This window comes from Cyanistes caeruleus, chromosome 6 (assembly GCF_971803275.1).
Source record: "Cyanistes caeruleus chromosome 6, bCyaCae1.hap1.1, whole genome shotgun sequence".
Taxonomy (NCBI): domain Eukaryota; kingdom Metazoa; phylum Chordata; class Aves; order Passeriformes; family Paridae; genus Cyanistes; species Cyanistes caeruleus.
Window position 1 is genome coordinate 22,505,788 of NC_141706.1, and position 23,074 is coordinate 22,528,861.

At 43.6% G+C, this 23,074-nt stretch overlaps 1 protein-coding gene and 1 long non-coding RNA gene across 21 annotated transcripts in view; both read right to left on the reverse strand.

Moving 5' to 3' along the window:
- Positions 1 to 1,832: 1,832 nt before the first annotated feature.
- On the reverse strand, positions 1,833 to 6,242 carry LOC147652513 (uncharacterized). The gene is made up of 2 exons (XR_015288682.1): positions 6,079 to 6,242; positions 1,833 to 5,987 (listed from the first exon to the last, which is right to left on the reverse strand). It is a non-coding gene; the product is annotated as an uncharacterized LOC147652513 (long non-coding RNA).
- Positions 6,243 to 7,864: 1,622 nt separating this feature from the next.
- Positions 7,865 to 23,074, reverse strand: part of BRSK2 (BR serine/threonine kinase 2) — a 302,009-nt gene continuing 286,799 nt past the window's right edge. For 4 of the 20 annotated variants that reach the window (XM_086895630.1, XM_086895621.1, XM_086895624.1 and 1 more), the window contains 3 exons: positions 20,733 to 20,780; positions 9,697 to 9,713; positions 7,865 to 8,969 (listed from right to left, as the gene is read on the reverse strand). In XM_086895630.1, the coding sequence (XP_086751756.1) occupies positions 8,517 to 8,969; positions 9,697 to 9,713; positions 20,733 to 20,780 (518 nt within the window). In that variant the 3' untranslated portion in view covers positions 7,865 to 8,516. Of the gene's footprint in view, positions 8,970 to 9,497; positions 9,762 to 13,181; positions 13,258 to 20,732; positions 20,781 to 23,074 lie in introns of those variants that run through there. The other 16 variants (XM_023928934.2, XM_086895620.1, XM_023928931.2 and 13 more) reach the window with 8 other exon arrangements.

Below are 23,074 nucleotides of genomic sequence, written 5' to 3' on the forward strand. Positions count from 1 at the left end.
ACACACAAATCACAAATTGTGTGACTCTAGCTTCCAAAAGGTGGGCACTTGTTTCGCTGCTTGAAACAAGTGCCCACCTGCACTTGTCTGCATGATCCAGAGCTCCTCTGCAGTCTCAGTTGGCAGATACCACACTGGATCTTGGTGCTATCCCTCAAGAAAGAGAAGACATGCCAAAATAACTTTCCTGTCATTAACAAAGATAGAAATGTAGCCTTTGTATCTGAAAGAGCTAAAGTGATGTGCTGAGAAATGACAGATCCTGTCTTTGGGGACAGGCCCCCAAGAAGGTCTGCAGACAAACTAGTCACTGGAATTTACTGTTGCCAGGTTAGGATCTGGATTCAGATTTCAGCCCAAGCCACTGAGTTCCTTTGAGAGAATCACTGAACTGCTCTTCATCTCAGTTCCTGAGTCTGAATTAAATGCAAAACAGATAACCACTTTTCCTTCTCCTTGTCTGTCACACCTATGTGGGGAAAGCTCGTCCCTTGCTGCAGCTACCAGAACAAACTCTTGGTTTTCGTGTGCTATTGAGACACGCCTCAAAAATGTGCCACAGTATTTATCTGTCCAGGCTCCTGTGGCAGTGGGCTCTACTTGACCTTTCCCTTTGAGCAGGACAGGGCTGTGTCTGGTCCTTCCCCTTCTGCAGATTCAGAGGTTTAGTTGTGACCAAGTGAATGCTGCCACGTCTCTGCAAAGCTACATGGAAGCTACGTAGGCTGGAGAGAGGAATATCCACCCCTCTCTCCTCCTCTCCTGCCTCTGCACAGCACCACTGACAGCTGGCACATGACACAGCTTGTAAAAGTCTCTGGGAAGCAGAGAAAAGACAAGTCTTAGCTGTCCTGTCCTCTCTGAGGAAGGGCCTGTGTTCTAGACATTGTTCTCCACACCAGATAATCAGCAGGGCACTGCACAAGGCCCAGCACAAACGCTCTGTAGCACAACTGCCTCCTCACCTCACACAGCATGTACTGGGTGATACCATATTCTGTCTCTCCACAGGATTTTTGCGTACTACAAAATGTTTCTCCACCACTCTGTTGTGGAAAGCGGAGCAGCAGCAGCTGTGGAAGCAACAGGCAGACTGGGAAGTTTATGTTTGTGCAAAATCCACGCAAAACACACAGTTTGTACTTCCAAGTGACCCCACAGCACTTGGTTCTACCCAGTCGCACCTCGGGGGCCGTGGTAAAGCTCTCATGTTGGACGGGCCAGTGCTGCTTTGTGTTCTGGCTGACTCTGTCCCTCTCGCCCAGAAATGGAGCAGGCAAATGCAAGCAGGAACTGCACATTAACAGCCTGGGGACAATGAACCAGAGACCAAACTCAGCTACACACATTGCTCAACAAGTAGTGAGCCATTCCCATTACAGGGCAATACATGTTAAGGTGACAAAAGCCCTTTGTTCCCCTTTCCCAAATGAGATCCTTTGGCAGCCGTACTCCTCATTCTAGCTAACATTCTTTCGGGCCCTCCTCTTTAAACCCTTTTGCCAAAAAAAATTTGTAGTGCAACTCCACTGAAACTGAATCAGTATCTGCTTCCACACCTCTATATGAACCCACAGTCCACACACTTCCAAATATATCTGTCAGAACAGCTTTTAGAACTATTATTTTCTAAAGTCAATGGCTGCAGCTGGCCCTTGTTTGGGTCACTAGGCAAAAACAAGCCCCACAGGCTAGCAACAGGATAAAAGCTAGAGCTAATGCATCAAACTTAATTAAAACTGCACATAGCCAGTTTAGTCCCAAGGCCTTTTTTTTTTTTTTAAGCTCATCTGTAAACACAAGTTCTACCTACCTCATACCCATTTCTATTCTTATTGTGCAACTTGGTGCTAAAACCGAAGGCTCTTGGGCAAAGATAAACAACTTCCTACACCGCACAAAAGTCTGGATCAGGACAAGCACAAGATTAGATCAGGAACCCTGTTTGAACTGGAGTTCATAAGGATTCCCATAAAGTGAAGGGAGGTTTCATCCAGGATTCCAGCTGTTACCTAGTCCTACAAATGGCTTTGCACATATCCTCAAAGCATCCCTAATGAAAGTAGCTCCAATACATTCCCTGATACATCCTTGCACCTCATTTTGAGCAGCACAACTCAATAAACCAGACCAGGGCTATAGAAGTAATTTGCTTCACACAGGAGAGAAATCACTATCCCAAGCTGTGCATCTCATAAATAACAAGACTTGACCAAGGCAGTTTTCACAAACAGCATAACCCTGGAATCTAATTCCAGGTAACTCAAGTGTGAGTCAAGACTGCCTTCTTTCAGCTTATTTTCATCCATTCTGAAATCTGATTTTCCTCTGAGAACAAGGATGTCCCACAGAGGAACTATCCAGAACAGACACTGCAATTTGAAGCCACTGCCTCAATGTGAATACTTTCCAAGAGCCCATGAGACCTTACAGTAAACACCGCTGCTTTTTTCTGAGAGTTCTTCTAGAACATTTAAGTGCTTCCTATACCAAGACTTGCTACTTCCCTAGACCAACCTGTTTTCCTTCTTTTCTGGACAGCATGGAGAGAAATGTGTCTGATTCCCAGGGCTGGGCCAGTACTGCCTCCAAGATTCAGGAACGCCCACATAAGAGAGAACACTTTGCAGAAGCACAAAAGGTACAACAAAGAGCAGGTCAACGAGAAGCTGTGGAGAAGAGAAATAAATTTCTCTCCTCTCCCGGGCAGCTGTTTCTGGAACACGCTGCCCAGGGATGTTGTTCAGTGCCCACCTTGAAGGACGCAGAGGGGCACAGCAAGGAACAGCCTGTTCTAAGCACGTCCCTTCAGCCTCGGTCGCTGTGTGGCTTTGTGATCCACGGGAGGACCTCTCTGCCCGGCTACAGCAGGCTGTCCCTGGCTACACCAGAAACACCCACCCTGGCTGCAAGCAAACTCTTCCTTCTGCTAATGCCGTTGATGAAGGCTTGTGTCTCCCCCGACCTTGAGGCTGTGTTATCTCCTTTGGCTGCGAGGAGGCGATAATAGCTCCTGACAATGGCAAGAGTCAGCGCTGAGCCGGTGGAACAGGAAATCCCATTTCTCAAGCCCTTCAAAGCCTGCCTGGCACAGTTTCTCTCAGCAGCACTCAGTGAGATTACAGCACTAAAAATAACCCCCACAATAAATTGTGCATTTAGAAGAAAAAAGGACTTGCCCTCAGTGTGGGTTTCCCTTCCACTTGTGGCCTCAAGTATCCCCAGACAGTTGAACTACTACGGTTTTGTTCTCCAAATTAAGCAGGAGCTGCAGCTGTTGAAGTGGTTTTAAATAAAATAAGAAGATTAAAGGGTACAACAAAGAACTAAGATACTTTCCAGTTTTTAGACAAGTGTCTCTCTTCCCTCCCTGTTGTTTTCTATAATAAGAAACTCAGAGCTAAATCTCTTCCTCACCAAAACACTCTGCCCTTCTAAGAGGAGCGCACATACAATGGTTCTATAGAGCTGAAATGAAGCAAAGGCAGGGGGACCAGTCCTGCAGACTTCCCTACAGAACACAATCCCTGTGGGCATTCTGCTGCGGTGTTTAAGGAAATGTCCGAGCCTGATGGGTTAAATGAACTGTCTGAATCACCAGGAAAGAAGGCATACCTCCCAACAGAAGGCAGGGAATTAGCACGGCCTGGAGGCCTCACGCAGTTCAATTGTCTTTACAAAGGCTGGTTTTGCCTATGCCCAGTGAGAGCCATTAGAGCTCAGTCGTTTGCATCCGATCACTTTCATTAAAGCCAGCCTGACTACCGAGGAAATTGTCACACATTGTTTGCAAAGCTTGGACAATTCGCATTAGTGGTCTCCAACACAACTAACCTCTTTCTCAGCCCCTAGACTGACATGTGGCAATGAGATTTACCGTCCTGATGATGGGCTCAGCTGCTCATTTGATGCATATACACCATCTATCGCTCTTTATAGCACGTGTCAGGTACTGGCTCAATTACAACCGTTCACCTTAAGCACAAACACATTTTTCATGCATATCTAAACTAACATCCACTTGCAAAACAGACAAACAGAAAATGCCAGCTGGAGTATTACACACTTTCCTTGTCTTCAGTTTACTCCTGGAAGGTCCTACGCTGCTTTGCTTCACCCAGAGGAAACGAGATGAACTTTAAATTTTTTTAGCTACTGTAATGGATGTGTAATGCGATGGTTTGCCCTCACAATTAAGGGATGAATATTATGTGTATGTTAAGAGAAGTTCTATAAATTTATAGTTACATTATTTTGGTATGTCCTCCCCGTATTCTTTTTCCCTTCCCCTAATATTGCTGTCACTGTTGCGTATTTGGAGAGGACAAGCTGGTTACCAGGAGGCGCAGCAAGGCAACACCTGGCCTTCAACCAAGTGGTAAGAAAGTGATCCCCACCAATGGACAGCAGAGGAGGTGACTGACAAGACTTTGGGAGAGGCCAAGGGTATAAAAAGCAGAGTAGACATTGTGTAAATGAACACATGGTGGTTTAGTTCCATGCTCCTGGTCCTTATTCAGTCTTTTGTTGTATTTAAGGTTTAATAAACCTTTATGATTTTAAAAGTGAGTGTCATTTCTCACAGCTACTGAGTCCAAAGAGCTGAGCTCTCCAAGAGAACCAAAGAGCTACAGAGCTCAGAACCTCAGCTAATGAAGTGCACGTGGCACAGCTCACAGCATCTCACCAGCCATCACCTGGGTTTGGACGAGGACAGTAGCACCACCTGGCAGCAGAGACAATCCAACTACCTCTGTCACAGAGGCAGACCAAAATCCCCAGCTACATTTACTACTTGCTCTCAGATTTAAGTTATAAAATAAGAAGGTTGTTTTGTGGACAACAGTTTAAATATAAACTCAGTTTGGTCAGAAGCACAGCCATGTGCTTCTATGCACTACAGATGGTAATATGACACCATGCAGCAAGGGACTGTGTTATAACATGGCCAAAAAAAGGAAAAAAATAAATGTGGGCAGGCCCTAAGCATGAGGTCCTCCACTTGGCAAAATCATTTTCTTCTTATAGCTTTTGAAGACCATAATTAGCAGTACTGGGGATGCTAACTGTGCATAGTACTGGAGACATGAACAGTTCATAGAACACTGCTGAAGAGAGTACAGAGAGAGTGAAAAGAAAAAGAGGCAGCATACACCTGCTGCTGCCACAGTGCCCTTAAATCCCATTTCCCCTTAAACTGCAGCCCAGCACATCCTTTCACTTACAGAGATGCAAATTATATACAGCTACTTCCCAGTTCTGGGTTTCCAGCATTACAGAGACCAGATCCTGCAGCACTTGTGATTCTCCTCATCTTTTCATCTTTCTCAGTTCCTCCACTCCCCTCTGGTTTTAGCAGACAGTTGAATTCCCCAAGACCCTACAAACACTCTATTTTTTCCTAGATAAGAGTGTGTTTGGTATGGCTGCTGCCTGGGTGCTGCCTGGAGGCTCCCTAGCCACCCTCACCAGAGCACCCCTGAGGCTGAGGCGGCACCACAGAACCTTCCAGAACATCTCCTCCTGCCTTCCCTCCCCTCACGGCCTCCCTTGGTGGGAAACCCTGCCTGGCCTGGCTGGGGCAGCTCCAGAGGGGGCACCCGAGGAGGTCCACGACGGGGACACGTCTGGAGTGGCGGGGCCATGGTGAGCGCCAGGCCGGGGCATGCTCAGGCCTAGCGCCGCAGCCCTGCTCTGAGCCCGGGCCTGCCACACTCTCCCCGGCCATGTGGGAAGCACCCGCTTTTCCTGGGAATGTGCCAGCCAGCTCTGAGCCCAGGAGGGAAACTGCTGGCTGTAGTGACAAGCCCAGAGGGAAGAAACAGAAAGTGAGGTGTGACAAGCCAGCAGCCACATGGACTGTCCAAACAACCAGCAACAAACCCCAGACCCACACGTGCCAGGGACGTACCTGAGCAGCTTTTTCAAATGTATGTGACTGAGTGTTTCAGGCAGGGATGGTGCAGAAATCCTTCCTATAGCTAAATCTGGAAGCAACGCGAGAAGCTCAGGTTAGAGAGGAGAACAATCACAAGCAGTCACAGTTTTTGGTACAGTGGTTTCCATTCCACACCAGACCTCGGGGCCTGCGATTGCTCTGAAACGTGGATTAAGCTTTTGGAACATGTTACTGTGGAAAGCCAGGCCTACAGGGTTGAGCTGTCCTTGCTCCTTGGACGCTGGTGTTAGTTCCATGGCCAGGAGGACGTTGCTTTCCTTCAGCTGCCATCTTCAGCTCCTCTGGTGCAGGAGGCCGTGCCACGGTACTTACCGGCTCTGGCACTGGCCAGAAGTTTGTTTTCATGGACATAAACAGGACACTCAACAGCTGGTATCTTTACTGAATGAATTTATTGGTTTTTGAACTAAAGTTGCTCACAGTTATTTAACAAGGGATACATCAGATTTTTTTGTCCATTTCAAACCATTAAATAATGTCAGTTTGTGTCTGTATATGTGTGTGTGCGCGCGTGTGTGTCTTCAAAGTACAAAATAGGAAGGATAACAAGAGGTATTGCTTTCATTTATTCTTATATCTTGTGTAGGTAATCCCCTTCCTGCTTGTACCACATGGGTTTTGCTGATATAGGTATTTTTAAATTATTATTATTATCTTGTATTGAAATCCCAGCCTTTTGTAGAGGTACAATGTAACAGAAGCATCAAAATCTATACACAAGGGAAGAGAAAAGAGGGAAAAGAAGGACGGGGGTGATGGGAGGGGAGCTTGGAGGAGAAGTAGAGAGAGGGCAGAGGCAGGAAAGACAACGAAAGCAAAAGAGACTAATTTACAGCAATGTCATGCAATTAAAACTGCCCCCCTCTCCTGCACCCTTGCCTCCCCCCCTCCCCAGCCATCACCCCCTGGTGTCTGACATGCACACAGCAATACGAGAGAGAAAAGTTTAAGAATAGGGAAAATAAATAAATAAATAAATAATTAAAAAAAAAAAATTAAAATAAATCCCTCCCATTTGGGGGAATGGGGAAACAGGGCAGAAGTCAAAGGTCTTTGCCCCAGTTGTGTCTTTAAAAATTCTTTTTAATCTTCAAACCTATGTACAAGTAAAACTGGTCCAAGAAGGGGGAAAAAAATGATTAAAAAAACCAACAACGACAACAACAACAAAAAAGAACTCATCCAACATTATCATTAAAAAAAAAATAATCTTGCGATACAACATACACCCATAGGAACCCAACGAGCAGCAATCGAAGGTCATAAAAGAGCTGAACACTAATGCTAAGCCTACATTCTTAAAATCTCAGTCAAGAAATACTTCTCACTGTGTTTTGTCTTCCACGCGTAAAACCACGTTTTTTTTGTGTTTAACCTTTGAGCTTGGGCCAGAATAAGTTACACTTGGTCACATAACTCTTGAGGAGGAGGAAAAAAGGCGGCAATTCTTCTTTCTCAAAGTCACAAAATGAACACTTAAAAGGTTTCTGTGTCTTTTTTCCCCCCTCCTCTGCAAAATAAATAAGAATCAATGTTGCCTCTACACAGTTATTAAACAGAAGATATATCTAACAGCTTATTTTTTTAAATATATATATATGTATATATAAATAACCAAGACCTAAGAACTGAAACACAAAAAAAGGTCCCCATCCACCCAATCCCACCCTCCTCCCCTTCAGGAAAAAAAAAAAATAAACAACCAAAACCAAAACTAAAACTTTATAAAAATATCTTGCAGTAAATTTTAAAGTTTACAGTAGCTTCGTGATTAAGTCTCCCATTGCCCTGACTCCACCTTGTCTTGCTCTGATGAACTAAGTGCCAGTGATTTTGCACACACACACACATACACACAGAGGAAATAAAACCCAGTATAAGTCTCTTTTCTTCCTCCTCTTCATCTTCTTTTTTTTTTTTTTCTTTTTTTTTTGTTCTTTTTTCCTTTTTTTTTAAGAAAAAAATCACCCAAGCCAACAAATGAAACTGGTAACTTAAAGAAATAATAATACTGATATCAATGCAGCACTAGCAACACAACAATTGCCTCTAAATGCAGGGTGTGGTGGAGGATCCAGCTGGTTGAAGAAGGTCCCAGCACGGTGGCACAGTGGCAGGGAGTTGATAGATGGGGAGGAAGGTGTCGAAGGAGGAGCAGCAGTAGCAGCAGTGGCAACTGTGCCTGGTGATGGGAGAGACAGTCCTTGGCAGAGTCTTGTCCCTCTTCTTTGCTACCAGAAGTTGCCTTTTCCCTAAGTTTTAATGTTTTGTTTGTATGTGTTTATTCATTGAACCCCCTCTCCCTCCTATGTTTACTCCTTTCCCCTTCCAGCAGGTTAAAAAGCAAAATGATACAGTATAAAAAAAACCAATTAGTTTGTGTGTGTATATATATGTATGTATGTATATTTATACATAAATATACACACATATATACATGTATATATAAAAAAAGGGGGCAAAAGAAAAGGAAAAGGTGGTGGGGAGAAAAAAAAAAAAAAAAAAAAGATAAAAAAATCCCGTGATGAAGCTCCCCAATATTGTCTTGGTTCAACGCTTAGTTTTGAGTTGCTCCTGGCTGGTTTCTGATGAGAACGCGCTCTGGATTCATGGAACACTGCGCTCCCGCTACACCCGTCTCCTTCCCCACACCCTCCCTCTCCGGGCTGCGTTCACCTGCGCGGACAGAAGTTGCCAAGGGTAAATAATTCACTCCAACAATTTGCAACCTCCTTTGAGCCCAGACTCTGCAATCCCATAACTGAGCAGATCTCTTTTGTGGAGCGCCAAAAAAGAAAAAGAGAGGGGAGAAAAAAAAACAGGCGTGCACTGGGGAGGTGTTTGGGGAGAAGTGGGGGAGAGGCCCACTTCCTGAAGGGAGAGGGGAGGCTGGGAACCTCAAACAGGACTGGTCCTTGGACAGTCTACATCGGTTGCCTTCCGTCAACAAGTGTCCGCAGAGCACAGAAGGTGAAGCCGTGGCTGACATGTTAACTTTTCGGGATAATTCCTGGTAGCAGAGCGGAAACAAGTGGTGTCGTCAGAAACACAGAGAGAGCATGAACAGAACAAGAAACAAAACAAAAGAAAACAAAAAAAAAACCAAAACAAAACCAAAAAACAAAAAAAAAAAATAAATCCAAAAAACCAAAAAATCAGGAAGGAGAAAAAAAGCGAAACATTCAAAAAAAGGGAGGAAAAAAAAACAATTGAAAAAAACCACAACCCAAGATCTGGTGAACTGGGTTTGTCATCTGTGCTACCTTTTCTTTTCTTTTCTTTCTTTTCTTTTCATTCTTTCATTCGTTTGTTTTTGTGTTTGTTTCTGAGATATATATTATATATCATATATAAATATATATATGTATATATATACAGTCATTCCTTCATACAAAATTTGTCTATAGACAGTTTTGTACTGTTGTGGCAAGGTATATACATCCTTCTAGTTTAGAGGCTAGCTTGCTAAGGAATATTCTTTCATTCTTTCTTGCTTTTTTCTTTTTGTTTTGTTTTTTTGTTTTGTTTTTTTTGTTTGTTTTTTTTTCTCTAAGTTATTTAATTTTTTATGTGTTTATTTAAGGTTGGTCTTGTAGGCCGACTGATGAGACCATCTTTGCCTTGTCTTTGCCAGCAGGGTACTTATTGTCTCCTCTAGACCCATAGTCATTAGAACCGGAATCGCTCCGCTTGCTGTTTGCGCTATGCTTGGTTGGCGTGCCGGGGGGATGGCTCACCTGCCCGTTCTTCTCGTCTGAAAAAAGTTGTTTAATTACGTCAAAGAAGTTACTCAATGGGCTGCCTGGGTACACAAAACAGAGGAGACAAAAAAAGAAAGAAAGAAAGAAAGAAAGAAGGAAAAAAAAAAAAAACAAGAGGGAAAGAGAGAGAAAAAGAGGAGAGAAAGAGAGAGAACAAACAAACAAATGAACAATGGGGTTTTTAACGAGAAGAACATGATGAGGAGATCCAGAGCCATGTGCGTGGGGGTGTGTGGGGGATGAAGACAATGAGCAGGAAGAGGAAGAGTGTTTAGGATGGGACACCTACAGAAATAAAGAACCTGGGACCATAAAGCACCTGGGGGGAAGGTCCTAGTTTTTTCCCGATTGGGGAAGCATCGCTGTCTCACCCGGCAGGGAGACACAGTACCATGTGACTGAAACAGGTCAGTCCATTACTAGGATTCACTTGGCCACTCAACATGGAAACGTCAGTAACTGTAATGCTGGACACAGGTAAACCCCATCCTACTCCTGCTGTTACAAACACTGAATATTTCCATGTGGCTGCCCATTGATGCTTTACTTTGCAGTCTTGCTAAACTCTCTGTCTACACCAGGCATTAGACTTTCCTTGCTCATATTTTATTTCATTCTGAGTTTCTCCTTGCCACTCTGTCATGACTAAGCCTGAAGCACCTGAGTGGTCCCAGGGAAGCATCATTTGGAAAGTGAGCTATGGCTGAGATGAGTGTTGCCATCTGCATGTGTGGTCTGTGGTTTGCATTTGCAGGTTTCTAAGTACCTTCAGATCCTCCCTAAACAAGTACCTGGAAATGAAGATGATGCTGAATGTGGAAGCAGGCTGTTATACATCTGCCTGTTTCTGGGACCTGCCAGGGTCAAGACCTACCACCTCGTTGTCCTGAATTTATGCTCTCTCCACATGCCAGCCTCCATGGCACTGACATGCATTCCAGTGCAGTTAGGAGCCAGAGAGGAAGGTAAAGCTGTGTGTTGCTGGAACAGACATCTCCTTAAGCCAGCCCCTTGATCAGGCTGCAGTGTTAACAAGGACTGGGCACATGAATACAGCCTTTCGTGCCATGTGGGCCTCCAGGCAGCATGGTCATATGCTCTTAATCTACTTCTGTGTTAGAGGGTGTGGAAGGTCATACCCGAGGAAAGGTTCTGGGGTGCTACTGAGGGAAAGGGACCAGCTACTTCTGGAGAGGTAGCCTTCTGGGAATTTCTAGTCCCCTATAATTTTCTTGGATTGGGGGATTTATCTTTATCAAACATTCAAGGGGTCACAATAAACACTTTTCACGTGGATACTGAAGGTGTTTTTTATCTGATGTACACCATGGAGGAGATGCCTGGTCATGATCATTAAAACTCCATGACAGTTTTCTCAATATTGGGACTGTTGGATCTACCATTCCATCAAATTCAAATAATTTCTATCTCCAGCTCCTCAAAGGAAACAGACCCCTTGTATCTGCCTTCCATTGTGGTATGATGCTGTCAACAGGGGAACCTTTCATCCCCAAAATGGGGATATTCTGTCAGGAGCAAAGGGCTTCCTCATAGCAGAGGACGCTTCCACCAGTGTCTAATTAAAGTGAATTAAAGTGAAGGGAAATACATTATGACCAGTGACTTGGTCATGATGTATTTCCCTTCGCTTTATTTCCAAAGATAAGCAACCCAGTAACTACAGCAGGCAATTACTTTCTGCACACAGCAATTCAACTGAAGAGCTTGTTGAGTACTTTCTTATTCTCTAATGGAAAGTGCTAGACAGACATCATTGTCTTACCCAGAGAAAGAGGAAATACATAGTATTTGTGCTCTGCAAAACTGAGTATGTTACTCTTTTTTTCCTGCCCTATGCTAACCAGGTAGTAGCTGCTTTCCCCTGCTTGTTAACAGGCATTGAGAAAAGTCAAATGGCTGGCAAATACAGTGAAGAATCTTATTAATCTAATTCATTCCTTGACTTCCTGTGCCTGCTGCTTTGTGGTTAATGTTCTGCTTGCCCTGGTTCTGTCACTCAGTTACACTACAGCTAAAAGCAGTAGGCCATGTGAGTTTCTGGAAGGGCATCATTCACTCAACTGACTGAAGCCTTAGTGATGGGCACAAACGACCAACCAGGCAAAGCACATACCTCAATTTCTGACTAAGAAGAGAAAGGCTTTCACTAAACTCAATCACTTTGGGCTAAGGCCTCCCTGAGCTCTACCTGCTCCCTTCCACATGCATGCAAATGCTTGGGGAAAGGGATATCTGTTCCACATCTATGACTTCTACATCAGAGATTTCCCTAAGCTTCCCTAAAACTGTTTTAGGTCTGTGGGTACATGATTTGTGCAGACTCATTTTTATCTACTCAGACTAATTTATAGTTCTTTAAGGTGAATACCATTTTTCAATGAAAAGAGAAAAAAGAAAGCAAACACTCAGCCTTGAATGCAGGAATGTGGGCAGATCTGGCTCTCGGGTGGCTTTGGACCCCTCATCTTCATAAGCAAATGGATTCAGCAGAGAGAATGAAAAAGAGCACTGAAAAAAATGCTGGAGAGGAAAAGACTGCTGGGTTGGGAGAAAAGAGTAGAGGAATATCTCTAGTTATTCAGCTGAGCAGCTTATTCAACAAGCTTAGGGGGAAAGATGAGGGCAGAGTAAGCAGGGCTCTGCAGCAATTGGTAAAGTTTTTTGTTTTCATATAGACAGGAATAGTGACAAAAGTACAACTTGCAAGAATGGAGCAATAAAACACTTTAGAAATTATACATCTTGTGTTTGCTGAGTCCTGATACAGGATTTTTAGTCATCCTACTAAAATATGCAGCCCATGTTTCATCCACCCTTTCTCCTCCCCATGCCCTACTGGCTTTCAAGTGCCTGGAGATTTATTGCAGCAAAAGTATTTAACAGTCTACTTTTCTTTGCCTGTATCACTACTGGATTCCTTACAATCAGCATTTTCAGTTAAAATTTTAATGGGAGGTAAGAAAATCCTTAGGGATGTTTAGAGAGCTACTGAAAACGGAAATAGGCCATTTCACTAACCCTTTCCTTCCTTTGCCTTTTGTACTTGTAATTAAATAGTAGGTAATAATGCCCTCCTGTCCTGGCAGTCAAGGAAAAAATGATGCTGGGCTGGTGTTCACATTGCTCTTTGGATAGACAAGGAGTCCTCACACTTTTACTCTGCAGATACACAAGAACAGGTCAGCTATCCTGGAAGCATGAAAATGGTGCAGGGTGTTGCTCCTGTTAGTTCTCAGTTCCCTTTGAGGTATAAATCCAGTAAAACAAGAGTCGAAAATGCAGGCGATGATGGATTAGAATAGGTTTTGCAGCAATCTTCCATGCCTAGCATTCAGTGCAAGATGTGTCATAGGCTCTTACACCTGTAAGTCCATCAGGGGGCCTCAGAAAGGCTGCCTTTCTTATTTCAGAAAGTGAGATGACATCCCATTTCCTCTGGACAGGGATGAAGGTTTGGCTCAGTGATTCTTCAGAACATCCCTGGTGTTTCATGCACAGACTAAGGTCTTCTTTCCCCTTGAGATCAAATGTTCATCAGCACACAGCAAAGAAAGTGTAAAGGGTAGAAAGGGTGAGAAACCGAGAGAAGGATCAGAGGCAGGAGGGGAGGCTCAGAGCATTAGGTTTATGTCTGTTAGGAGCAGATGGATATGTGCAGTTTTGAGTTAGACCAAGGAGCTGTTTGCTGCAAGACTGGGAAAGGGAATGGGTCTGAAAACAAGCACTGAAGCTTATGAAAGGGTCATGTATTGAAGGGGTGCTGAGAGAAATTTATTTATGGAGAAGGACCTGGCTTGGGGCACCTGTGTGCAGCACTGTCACATCCAAATATTATGAAAGAAGTCAAAACTGTGAATGGATTTGAATACAGCAAGCACTAAAAGGACGAAACAGGGCTAGAGATAGACACAAAAACATAGAAGGAAGCTGGGCAGGCAGTTTGTATCAACATTCACAGTCCTCAGTACTTCATCTGCTGTTCTTAGGGAGCCTGTCTGACACTGACCTAGACCCAGTGGTGTCACTACTTTGAGAAGCCAAGTGAAACTGGAGCAGCCAGGTAAGAGAGGAAGGAGAAAATAAGGGGAATCACTCCAGGCACCACAAGTGACACCAGAAAAGGATGCACCTTGCAAAGATGCTGCTCTGACCTTGTAAAGACCCTCAGAGCCCTCCACAGAACATGGAACAGGAGGTGGTGAACAAGCAGCTTCAGGACAAGCCTGGAGGCTTCAGTTACTGATTAAAGTCTGCTGTTTTGTAACATTTTTAAGACAGTCAGATAAGGACTTGGACCTCTTTTCTTTGAAGCAAATAGCAACATTCCCATTGACTTCGAAGAAGCAAACCCTGAGGCACTTCCTTCTCCTGTGAAACCATCTCTATCAAGTCTATGTACTGTTAATGCAATAATCCTTGTGGTGCTGAACAGAAAAGTTGCACAAAACAATGCCATCTGTGGGATTATCCTCTACCTTTTTTTCTGTATAGCATGAGGTATTTTGGTGTTTCTGCATATATATCTTGGGCTTTGGGAGAAAGTGAATTGGAAAACATGTGTCCCCAGTGGGGAGAGACACCTTTTCTCAAACTGACTTACTTCCCCTGTTGCTTTCACATCCTTCCTAATTGTCTTTTGCTTGCCTCTAGTGCTACTCAGGTTTTTCCTCCTATACTCAGTCTTTAGCCTTCATCTTTTTCATCCCTAGGTTGCTCTGTTTTGATAGCAGCTGTGGTTTCAGTGAACCAGGTAACAAAAATCCAACTTCTTTCAAGTAAAGCATTAAAACACTCCTCAGTGGGTGATAATCCATTTCCTTTCAAATCCATTTTGCTGTTATAGAGTCCTAGCCCTCTTTGTTAAGACGAGGCATTTTTTTTGTCTGTTTTCTTGGTTTCTGTTGGCAGAGTCCCTTCTGCCTTCAGAAACAAATGACTTAAACTATAGAGCTCAGTCATACTGAGTATATGGAGTGAAAGGGATGACAGAAAGATAAAGTGGCCCATCCCTCTTCGTTTAGTTGCAGTACCATGTAGAAGTCTCCCTCCAGACTGAAGGGGCCCCAGCCTGGGCACTGTACAAATCCCAGTCAGACGGATGCATCACCCAGCTCACTAACTACTGACAGAAAGTCCAGGGAACAACTCCAGTTGGAAACCAGTTCAGGAAACCTGAACTGCAGCTGGGAAAGGTGACTTTCCATGCCAGCAGGGGGGAACTTCCAGTTGCTACTCACCTGAGCAGACCTGAACAACCAACTTGACACTTAAATGCTCTATTGCCCATCCTTGCTCTTAATCTCCTAAAACATCCCATCTCCTCTGCAGGAGGGTGGCCCAGTATTTGTGTCTAGCATGCAGATGGCCATTCTCTATCTTGCACATTTTTTCTCCCACTCTCATAAACACACAGAGAAGCTGAGATACAGTTCAGCTGCTCCTCACAGTATTACTGAGACAGGTAGCTCTGGAATAATGAGTTAGGGAATGGTGAACACAGGCAGCAAAGCCCACAAGGGATGAGGCCATTTCCTTGCTGCTGCCTCCTGTAGAGCTAAGGTATGAGTGAGGAGTCAGAAACTAAATGTGTCTCTTACTGATGGCCAATCCAGCACCTCCACATAACATTCAAAAAAGGAGACATGATGATGGAGAGGAGGGAATCATACATTCATTTGGACAGCTGGTGGCACTGAAAGAGCAGGCAAGGATAGTGGGATGAAGAGATGCCAGATTGTGTTGTGGAGTCATGTTCTTCTGGCAAATTGGCTGGTAAATGTCTAAGCCCACAAATTTTTTGTATCTGCCTGTCCTTTTACACAGATCTCACCACAAGTGTGTGGTGAGAGGGGAAACTGATGAACCCACACCTATAAAGCCACAGCAAATGACAGTATTGTTACTACCCATTCTCTTAGAGATTTCTGCAGCTTTATTCCTATCTTTTTTGCCTATGAAAATGTCAGAAAAGTATTGGCACTTAGTAATATAATTTTGATCTTTCCTGACAGATGTATGTTCACATATTATGATAGGCAGGTTTCAAATTCTTCAACCTTTTCCTAAGGAGATGGATGACCTGTGCATGCTGGTGAAATGCTGCTTCCTCATTTCCACTGAATAAATCACTTCAAAATATGATTTAATCTTCTGGGAAGGCCATCTTAAAGTTAGCTTAGCAAGCAAGCATTTCCATATAGCTTCCTGGAACATTGGCTATCATAAATAAAGCACTGTCATCCTTTAATTAAGAGTGAGATACTGTGTTTTCTGTATTAGATATTATTACAGAGAAAGAGGAAAAGATCTTGTACTGCGTAGTAAAAATCTAAACATAGCTGCCAAAAATAGGATCTGACATTAATCAAATAGTTCAATACATCTGGATTAACTTTTAGTGCCAAGTTGCCTTTTTTGTGGCTACCTTCTTCCACAGTGCAAAAACATGAGGCATGAATTGGAAAAAAATGTCTCCCCAACACAACACTAGACTGAAGACATACAACTACAGTATGTAGGGATTCAGTCATTCCTTTGGACAGCAAAGGATACTGAGAGAATGGGCAGGGATAACTGGGAAACCTGGCTGGAACTCTTAGAACTACTGACTCATCTTACTTGTTGCAATCCACCCATTTTGAATGAATATGTGATCTCTCAGGTGGGTCTTCTTCCTTTTGTCTCTCAGCTGGGTCACAACTTGAACTGAAAAGTCAGCCATGCTCAGAAAAACCAGGAGGCAGCACATTTTTCAGGCATATTGATAAAACCCCATTGTTCTAGTGCTGACAAGAGCCTTTCAGCTGGGAGGGCAGCCTATGTTTTTTCCTGCAGGTTTTGACACCAATATTTCTGCCAACAGTTGCAACCTTTTGGCTGCAAATCACCAACCTCCTCTGCCATCAAACAGCTACTTTCAGAAGCAGGATTACTCTAATTAATGCCAATATGGGTCAGGATCACTTCCGAGAACACCAAGTCCAGGTATTTGCTGCTGTTACTAAACAGACTCTAAATGAGCGCTCACAAAGCTGCAGGCTACAAGTGCAACCCAAATGTGATGTAACCAGTTTGAAACTACAAAAGGTTTCCTAACTTCTCAAGTAGATTGGAATGCTACTGGCATGGGCTTGTGTCTGTATGAATCAAACTGTTATTGCTGGGAGCCACAGAGAGAAACCTTTACTGCAGCATGGTTCTCTGTGTGCAGAGGATGACTGGCCATGGCCAGCAAGATCAGACAGCTCTGAATAGGAAAAATGTCAAGTCCTAAACACTGGGAGCAAAAAATCTGAGAAACATACATTGGTGAGATATGAAAGGCAAGTGGATTTGCTATGCTTCTGATTTGATCAGATCATTTTGGTGATAGAACTGGCACCCCCAAGGAACCAAAAAACCTTTTGTTTAACTCTGGTGCCAGGAATCCAGGTTTACAGCTGTAAGCAGCAATACAAGATAAATGTTTAAAAGCAATCACAAGACCTTCTTTCCAGCCTGCACAGGGTTATGGTCCAAGAATTTGCAGGAGTTGTGCAGTGCCTAATGTGACAGCATGATTGGACTGGAGCTGCACTAGCTATTCATTCTAACCTGCTCTTCCTCTTATCATCACCCTTTCCATGGAAGTGCCACTGATGTAACCAAAGACTCTTCAGAATCGTCAGAGAGGGAGAATAACAAGCAAAGATTGCCTTACTTAGAAGTAAAATTAATTCTCAGTGGCAGAGTGAAGACTGGGAAGTTTACAGTCCTCCTGGGTTACTCTCGGAAGTAAAGTGGAGGATAAGGCAGGCTTTTCAGAGCTTCCTGTCAGCAGCCAGCACCTTGGCAAAACATACTTACCAAGGACTCCAAAAAACTGGGAATGGCTGGGAAGAGTGCTATCAAAGGCTGTATACCAGCCCTACCATGAAACCCATCACCCATAGAAATTCTCAGCTCACTACATGAAAGACTTGAAGTCACCAAAGTTTGTGAAGAGAGGCTCTTTCCTGACCAAGGACTATTGAAATGGCACCATGGGCTTCTGTGTGATGTGTATCAATGGCTCCAGATCCAATGTGTTCAGAACACAATGAATGATACCTGCTTTCTGATTCCCAGCTTTGTGGTTGAAGCTGGAGAACTTTTCAGTTTATGTATTATCTTTGTTTTTATTTTCAATGTAAAGGCTTTGCAGAACCTATTAGAACCTTAATTATACAACCTATTCTTCAGTGAGATAGACATAAATACCAGATTAGATGGTAATGAACACTTCTCTCAATCCTGCTTCAAAAGAAACAGAATCCAGCTTGTCCTTTTACAGCTGTGCTGCTTTTATAAGGCTTAACGACAGCACATAAAGTGGTAAAGCTTATTTGTCACTAAACTGATTTGGCTGAGAATACATACAGGAATAGATCAGCTAAAGTATCACTCATGTAGATTTTTTCAGGTTACAGCTGCATTTTATATGTAAATATTTTAATTTTTACAAGGTAAATTTAATCTTATGAACAGACTTCATGGAAACCAATTTAGTCTTTCTGACAACAGCAATACCCATTCCCCTGCTGAGATGGACGGAAACGTAAAATAAAATATTTCACCCCAGCACGCATTTCAATTTATTATGAGCCAAATTCTTTTCTTCTGTTGTGAAATACTACAAGTTGGCAGCAGTTTTTTAGTTTGCACAGGTAGGGTTGATACAGCAGCAGTTGTGTCATTCGGACATTGGCAACTCCTATGACAAACCTCTGCAGTTCAACATTAAGGTGTTTCTCAATGCCAGTGGCTGTATGCAAAATCGCTTCTCAGACTGAGGACCACTGCTAGCAGAAGATAAGATAACATTTAAAGGACTAAACAAATTTGCCTTGCTGTTAATTATAGCAGTCAGTGATTTAGAGTGGGTGAAAACACGTTCCTCATTTCCACCAGAGCTTTCACAGGGCTGAGCAAGGCCTAAGGAACCTGATTAGCACTTCCTGCTACAATATTAACTCTTTTTGCAAGAATGACCTCTTGTGCTCACTGTCAGAATGGAACAATGGGGTCAAAACCCTCAGAGAATACAGTTTTTCATACATTATTTGTTATTACTAGATGAACATTGTGTCAATGTCACAGGGGTTTCTCATCTTCAGAACCACAGGGAATGGTTTGCCAAAAATAGGCAAAATGCTCACATAATTCCATTTCACTCCCCTGTCTAAACCATGGGTGAGCTCCAGCAGAAGGTTCAACTCTTCACTCATACATGAGGGTGGAATTCAGCAGGGTGCAGTCACCGCTGCTTACACTGTTTGTGAGTTCACCAACAGGAAAGTGATTTAAAGGAAGCAGCTCCATTAAACTGCTATAGGCCATCCTGTCTCTTTTCTCTCTCTCTCTCTCTCTCTCTCTTCTGTCTGTGCTGTAGCTGCCACAAAACAGCCTCCCTGCTGGCCTTCACCTCGTCCTCTTTGTCCCTTGCTGGATTGCTGCTGACAAGGTGACAGCTGGAGGGCCTGCATGAACTGTGAGTGAGCAGTGATGCTCTGTCTAAAGAACGCAGGGTGGTTAGCTCTATAGCGAAATTATCTGCAAGCAATCAGCAGAATCAGCATTTCAGTATTTTTGTATGATGTGAATGCCAGATCCCAGGCAAGAAACAAAGACTTGAGGAAGAAGAGGGATTTGCTGTCTGGTGCCTTCAAGAAGCTGAAGGTCTGAAATAGTCTTCATGAGATCAGAGAAATCACCTAAGAAATCAAATGAACTTTCAGAGCAAAGGAAAATCTCCCACCAGCAGAGCTGCAATTTAGGGGAAAGAGATTACCTGAAATACAGGAAACAGGCCAAATTCTGCCTCAGTTATACATGCATAAACCTGGTATTATCTCCACCATGACAACTTCCCCTTATGGTTACAGACTCCAGAACAACTTTTTTCAGTTAACAAAGAGATAGTGTGGCAGCTGCAGGTCCAGCTGGAGAGCAGCACCAGCTTAGTGAACACTTCCCTAACATCTTGTCTTCCCTTTCACAGAGACATCTGAACTCAACCTAGATACCAGAATAGAAATCTAAAGAGACCAGAATTCTCTCATAAAGATTCTTTTTGTACAAGACACGCATAAAAAGACATAAACATCTCTCTTAGTATTTAGGTATTTCCACTGGTGTATTTGGAGCAGTGAGTAGAGGCACAAGTAATGAAAGAAAGAATACAGTCCACGTGTGCAGAGAGGGGAGGGAAGGCTAGGGACAAGTTAAACAAAATTCATGTAAGCCCAAGCAAGCTGAGCTGAATGTTTTGCGGGAAACATTTTTTCCTTATTCCTAGCAAAATTCCAAATCTTCAGGAGGTTAACTGCTCCTCCAGCTGGAGACACAATATCTTTCCCCAAGTCCAGAGTGGAACTATGACAGTTTACTCTAGCCAAGTGTCTGACATAATATGCAGTGTGTCTTATGGAGAATTTAGAAGGGTCATACCCCAAGGATATCTGAGGAAGAAGGGGGTGGATGCAAAATGGAGTTAAATAACACTGCATTCATTCCTGTCTCAACAAATAGCAGGAAACCAAGGGAGACAGCAGCCAGCAGGGCAGCATTCAGCTTCACTGCAGAAAAGGGACTGCAGAATCATGAATCAACAGCAGCAAGTAAAGAAAAGAGGAAAAAAATCGGGAACAAAAAAGAAAATCACTGGCCTGGGTTACAGTGAGAGAGGGTACCTCAAGTGCAACACCAAACATTTGTGCTATGAAGGGAAAAGCTGTGGTGGAGCCTGTGCATCTGTGCATGGATGGGGAGGAACAGAAAAAGGGATATGTGCTTGTGTCCTCCAGGTGAGTGAAAGACATAGTGGGTTGTTACGGGGTGGGGAGTCTCGAAAAGAGCGTGGGGGAGCAGGGATAGGGGAGGGCAGGAGGTGCAACAGGACAGGACGGCGCATTATTATGTTGCTCAGCAGGGGCTGGGGAAGGTGAAAAGGCAGAAGGGAAGGAAGTTCTTACCACATTTGGAAAGTCTGCCAGTCATCAACTCCATACAGTTAGTGGTGTCTGGATCATAGAACGGAAAGAGGAGGGAGGGAGGGAAAAACATAAAAAAAGGTTTCCATACCTCTGTGCATAAAGTAGTAACTTAGCACATTATTACCTGAAGCAGGAAACATATACACATCTTGGTGTTTACACAACCCAGGCCAAATTCTGCCACCCACTCTATGCCAGTGCAAACCTGGCCCTGTGACTAAGAGTGGAGCTGCTTCAGTACTGCTGTCTCCACTCACCCCTTTATCGTAGCTAGCGGTATTTACGAGATGTGGGAAATACTCTGCCACCACATTAGCAAAATATAAGCCTTGAATACAGTGTTTCACCTGGCTAGCTTTGCAAATTAGCCTGCAACAGCTGGGAAATGTCCAGCCAGCTCAAAAACCTGGAGAGAGGGAAGAAATTTAGCCCTGAGCTACTGGACATGGAGTGAGGCTACTTGTACGGCTCAAACCCATCTTTTAAAACCCAAAGAATAATGTCAAAGTTTCAATCTAACTCTCTCATTCAAGTGTAATTCTCACTGCTGTTGCTTTCAAGGTCAGTGTTCACAGGCAACAGAAGCACTTTGGGAAAGAGTGGCAGAATCTGGCCCTAAGACATTACTGTCCACTTTGTGAATAGCTCCCATTGCCACAGAATCTGGGTGCTTCTTACTCAGGTGCAACAAGCAGAATTAGCTCCACATGTCAGCTTTAAAACAGAAAGGCCCAGCCCAGCTGAACGCTTCCATGTGGAACCTGCTGTCAAGCCAGATCTGCTGCTGTCAGCCAGGATTCCCTTGCATTTGAGATCTAAATCACTGTGTTCCTGGTCAATGTGGAGTACTCACTGCTGAGCAGGTGGCTACCAGTTAAAGCATTCAGATCAGTCTCAGACTTCCTCTTGCCTGAGCTCTTGATGAACACTTGGGTATTCAAGAAATAGGCTCCTTGGAAACATGCACACAGATGCTGAAAATCCCTAATTGCCAGAAAGCTCTAACTACTCCCTGCTAGCTACTGCTATAAAGTCTGCAGGACAGAGGGGAAGATAATTTCTCAACATTCCTCCCGTTAAGTATTGAGAAAAGTAATTTCATAAGAGGAAGGAGGGGTGCTGGATATGTTTGGGTAGGCTGAACTCATGCTAGAAGAGCATGGCTATGCACCTCTTCTGATGCAGCCAGGCTTGTGCTGCATAGATCATCTGGGAAAGCATGGAGTAGAGAGGGCAGCTGCTTGGTCCAGTGACACTGGTGAAAGCATCTAAGCAGTGGTTACATGCTCTCCATCCCCGAGGCTAAAGGTGGGCTGGCAGAGGTCAGTGGGAGTTGATACCCATGGAAGTTCTCTCAGAAGGGCACAAGATTGAGAGAAAGGGGAAGAAGGACAGAGGTGAAGGAGAAGAGAACATTCAAGATCTAGAACAACACAACAGAGGTGTCCGAAGGGCCAGGAGTTTACCTGCCACTGAAATTCTTTGCCTGGTCTGGCAGGCAAATAATTTAATATACAATACAATTTCAATATATTTCTCCCTGAAGATACCTCGCAGGTTTGAGAAGTGCCTATGGTTGCTGATCGAGTCAATGACTGAAGTCACACTCATAGGTCTTTATAATTTTTTTCTTTACTAACTAGGAGAACCTTGTTGTCTTGTGCCTTTTAGGGGTTCCTGTCCAGCCCCCTCAGAGTCACCCACCCTTTGCAGTAATGCAGAGTGATGCAGATCTATAGTGGTAGACCCCAGAGCATCCACACAACCATGAGCAGAACTTAGCTTTGAAAGAACACATAAGAGCCAAGAAAATCTCAAATATGACCAGAAGACTGTTTCTGACTCCCACCTCCAACACCTAGAATTTTTCCCTCAAGTGTATCCAGACTCACTGGCCACATAGTAACCAGAAATCTGGAACAAAAAAATAGTATTTGGATAATGTCAGAGCAGGTAATCATTGTGGGTGGTTACTAAGATCCTCCTGAAATTGGTATTTCTCTTTCATTCTTCATTTTAGCAAAGTAAAAAGTAATCATGTCTCCTTAAGTTAATACTGCCTTTTTTCCTAAGTCATTTGCAGTCAGCACAGCTCTACTTAGTACCTAAAGCCAGTTGTGTCACAGGTCTACATACATTAGTTGTGTGATTAGAAATCAAGCTGACAGACCTACACACAAAAAATGGATTGTAACAGAGGCTTTTTGACAGCAGAATATCTTGGGCTCTGGATGCCATTTGGTTCCCAAAAAAAAGTAAGTTTGTATGTTATAGAATTAGATTTGATGGATGAGGAAAATTTTCTGAAATATGATTACCAT